Source organism: Poecilia mexicana, unplaced genomic scaffold (genome assembly GCF_051168715.1).
Source record: "Poecilia mexicana isolate PSO_F unplaced genomic scaffold, ASM5116871v1 scaffold_23, whole genome shotgun sequence".
Taxonomy (NCBI): domain Eukaryota; kingdom Metazoa; phylum Chordata; class Actinopteri; order Cyprinodontiformes; family Poeciliidae; genus Poecilia; species Poecilia mexicana.
In genome coordinates this window covers 2,507,235-2,511,630 of record NW_028263392.1, presented here as the reverse complement: position 1 = coordinate 2,511,630, position 4,396 = coordinate 2,507,235, and the positions used below count along the sequence as shown (strand labels likewise).

Genomic DNA, 4,396 nt, shown 5'->3' with positions numbered 1-4,396 from the left:
GATTCAAACCTTATAAGCTCATTGGTGCCTTGCTGTGATGTTGGAGAACCTCTGTTCACGGCTTACTTTCTTAAATCTTGCACATTGTTTACTCTACTTTACGACAAGAATGTATTTCCAGCAGTGATCGTGTATTCTTTGCTAAAAATTATCTTGAAACTTTGCTTTTTTTTTTTTTTTTTTTGTATTTTTGTCTTGTCAGATCTCAATGTCCTTAAGATCACAGGGAGAAGTATTCGGTTGTTGGATTAGCTCAGTTTTTTTTTTTTAGGTGTAGAAAGTACATGACTGGATTATGTGCAAGAGGAGAATTTATATGAGGCAGCAGAGTCCATTCAGCTCTGGTTGACTGAAAACTGAGTACGGGACTGTATTGTGCAATAGTTTAATCAATCATCAAATCACAATAACTCTCATGGTGGCAAAGTCAGGTTTATCCAAAATCCTCCACTGTACTGAGCAGAATTGCAAAAATATATGCTTTATATTTTCACAGAAAATACAAAAAGTTAAGATGTAATTTGTGATCGTTTTGTACTGCCAGAGACCTTAGAAGTCTGAATAGATCTACAGTTTTCTTTGTGGTTTGTAGATTTCTACAGGGTTCCTACACATTTACGGGGTCAAAATTTCATCTTCAAAGTTCTTGATCAGGTTAACTTCAAAATGTGGTGCTTCCAAAGATCAAGCTAAATGTAAAGGATGATGGACAGAAGGGTTGACTGGAGCATGAGTGGAGGGATGATTGATGCAGTGATGAGTGGATTAGTGTATGAAAAGTAGGACGAATGGACAGTTGGACTGACCGGACAGAGGGGCGGCCTTACAAACGGATGGACCGATTGACGGATACATTTGACACCAAGAACTTGTATCAAACTCCAGACTGTAGGAACCCTGTTTCTAGCAAGTTTCATTGAAGACTTTTGACCCGGAGGCCACACTCCTTTGTAAATACACACTGATTTGTAATATAAACACAATGTGTTTTTTGGGGTTGTTTTTTTTGCCCGTTTCTAATGACCTGTAACATTCTCAAATCAGCTGTTTTATTCTGAAAGGGTATTCATATCCACCTGTTGCGCTAGAGTTGGAAAACAATATACATGTACGACAATAAAAGCCATCAAAATCACCCTGTTGGTTTGATTTACTCCAAAACATTAGCGAATGTTGATGTTTTTTCAGAGTGGTCATAATCCAGAATCTTGAATGCTCTGCGACAGGAACAGTTGATCCGGTTATACAAACCACACAGACACTTCTGGGTGGATTCCATTGATCTTAATCTTCCATTAAGACCAATTTGCAAAAAAAAACAAAAAAAAACAAAGACATTATTTTTGATTTTCTAAGGAACAATGTCCAATAACTTGCCAGGTTCATCTGATCACATAAATAATGGTAAAAGTGAAGGGTTTTCCTATTCACAATGAAAACTCCACTCAGGAGCTCATGTGATTAAAAGTCAGTCTCCAGAGTTCCAGTTTGGAAGGAGTTAGTTTACTTGTGGGCCTTCAGCAGGTGTGAAGCCTTCTCTCTGCATCTTATCTTTGTACTTCAGGAAGTCTCTCCTCTTGGTGAAATATTTCACCTGCCAGGAAGAGAGGAGGGGGAAAAATTAAAGAGACGAAACAAAAGCCCCAATTCTGCAACGAAGTCATCCTGTGCTCTTCAAACTTTGTCGAAGTGTAGTTTGAGTCTTTTGCACAGAAAACGATTCAAATTGTGATCAATTTGGATCTCACAGATTTCTGATTCATCTGTCCATTCAAAGATAAATGATTCACACCAACATACCTTCATGAAGTTTGGTTTGAAATTGGCAGTTTTTAATAACTTTAAACAAGGTTAATCTCCATGAGTATTAGGGCCAGGCTAAGAACTTGTTTTTTAATTACAAGAAAGTTGTACAACAAATAGTACACGAATAAAGTCAACATATGAGACTATGATACTCATCTCTTAACTTAAGATGAGAAACAAATGTGCAGATTAGTTTTATTTTTAAAGAAATTTCAAATTTCCTGAGTTTTCGGCCATTTCTGCTTCAACGAGCACAACGAATGATTAAAAACGAGGAAGAACTTTACCCACTGAGCTGGACATTTTGCCTCGAAGTCTCCCTGGAACTTCTGACAGGATTGAATCTTGTCATTGTTGTCGTCCAAACATTGCCAGAGTTGATCCCTGGCGTCCCAGCAGGCCTTCCTCTGCGCTGAGTTTGGAGCTGCCATTCCTGATCACCTGAAGGAGAGATTAGGAGAATCTATGCTTCAGGAACAGCTGCTGGCTGGTGGGTAAGTTGTTGAAAAACAGCTTCCTTTCCTTTCATAATTTGAATGTATTTTTAGACTACTTTCTGATTAAATATACTTTGAAAAAAATTTCTTACACCGCTGACAAATTAGTAAGTAATAGGGTAAAGTATCAGCTGTCAATTTAACTTCACTGTTACTTACCGAATAAAAAGCTAAAGAATAATAAGACGACTCCGCGGTTCCGACCCACTTCTTCTCTTCCCTTCGTTATTTCATTAAAAAAAGGCTTTGCTTCAAAAACAACGTATAGTACACTTTTGTAACGACATGAAGTGGATGGACGATGTGAAGGACAAGCGCGACAACAACAGCACTTCCTCGTCGCGCGGTAATGACGTATACGTGCAATTACGGGGTTGGGCCAGGTGATGTCGCTGTTATACAACAAACTTGAATACAGAAAATGAAAATTGTTAAATTCTTTGGAAAAAATGTATTTTATTTTTCTACTTTTATGGAAAAACTTAATTTCAATATGGTTCTATTTCATATACTACTTTATTACCGTAATACTCACCAAAATGTTTTCTTTGTGCAATCATTTCAGCTAATTCAACCTTCTTTCTCAGTTTTGTAAAAGCACTACATAATGTATATGGGTTTTTTCGCCCATATATATATATATATATATATATATATATATATATATATATATATATATATATATATATATATATATATATATATATATATATATTGTCTTCATGGAGAGTGAAGTGGAACCACAGTCAAATTAATGTTTAAAAAAGTAAGAATGAGAAATGAACTGGTGAATATTTAGACTCTTGGGTGTTGTTGAGGCACACATTTTCTTAATTTAATGGAAAAAAAACAGTTTAAAGTCAATGTTTACAGTTAAGAAACTGACTTTTTAAGGTTTAATATTAAAAAGAGAGACTATTTGTGAAGTAAAAACAATCTCCACTTGTTTTCTCCAGATATGAAAGAGAGTTAAAGTTAACCAACAAGAATCAAGCTAGCAGAGGAACACATTTTCAGGCGGTAACAATGTGAAGGCAGAGCAAAGTTTTAATAACCACATATGTCTGCATAATAAGACAGTGTGTGAAGGCAGAGTGAAAATGTGCGTTGCTGATTAACTCCTTTGGTCCCTCCTTCAGCTGCAGTGATTGAGAATAGCCCCACTGGTTGCCATGGAGCCCTGCAGCAATCCATCTCTGTCTGTGGGCTTCCACTGTCAGAAGGGAATAAAAAAAAATACACACACACAGACGTAGGGATGAGGCGCTCACCCTCTTCTCAGAAGAGTGTGTTTTGCCTCATGTATGTATGTGTGAAAGATTTGACAGAGTTCCTCTGGTGTCTTCAGGAGCAGACCTCATTTTCTATTTATGCCTCACTCTGCCTGCTGACCTCCCTTCAGATTTGTTGTACACATGTACAGAAATTTAAGACCTAATATTTTGAAGCCAAATCTACTTTATCTTCCCTTTAAGTGAAATATTTTTAACTGAAATCAAATTTGCAAAGAAGAAAACGGAGGTTGATGATCATCCGTGTCGTAGTCCTACTCCTCCTTTGGGATGTTGCGTTGCTCCCACTGCACACCTCGCCACTGTCTCACTGTCCTTGCACAAGTCCTGTATCACTCTCTGCTCTGTCGCACAATATTCTTGCACAACAATGCTAGCTGTTTTAAGTCTTTCATTTGATATTTTACAGACACAGACTGTTGGCCGGAGAGAAGTGATTAACACAGACGTCACGGTTGATCCACCATTAAACATTTTCATCCAAATACTGCAGCCTGCAGTCACCTTCCATGCATTTCCTCCAACAATGCAAATGCCATATAATCTCATATTCATAATCTTTTGATATATTAATGGAGGATAAGCACATGATGTATTCATGAAAAAGTAGAAGCCATGCCTGAGGAAAGTGTGAGTTAGCTACAGGTCAAGATGTTACAAGCAGACCCTTAATTTCCCGTTCTTTGAGCAGATCCTTCTTGAGACTGAGGTGTGGGACGTTCGTAGGACAAATCCCCGACTCAGATGACTTAGCTGTGCTTAAGGTGGAGTCTGGTTAGCTGCCCCATTTTTACCAGGGGT

The 4,396-nt window shown here is 37.6% G+C and overlaps 1 protein-coding gene across 1 annotated transcript; it reads right to left on the bottom strand.

The window, feature by feature from the left end:
• Nucleotides 1–369: 369 nt before the first annotated feature.
• On the bottom strand, nucleotides 370–2,661 carry coa6 (cytochrome c oxidase assembly factor 6). Its single transcript, XM_014976564.2, has 3 exons — nucleotides 2,463–2,661; nucleotides 2,094–2,247; nucleotides 370–1,594 (listed from the first exon to the last, which is right to left on the bottom strand). Exons 2-3 carry the CDS (start codon nucleotides 2,235–2,237, stop codon nucleotides 1,499–1,501), a joined length of 240 nt encoding a protein of 79 aa, XP_014832050.1. The 5' UTR covers nucleotides 2,238–2,247; nucleotides 2,463–2,661; the 3' UTR covers nucleotides 370–1,498.
• Between the last annotated feature and the right edge of the window lie 1,735 nt (nucleotides 2,662–4,396).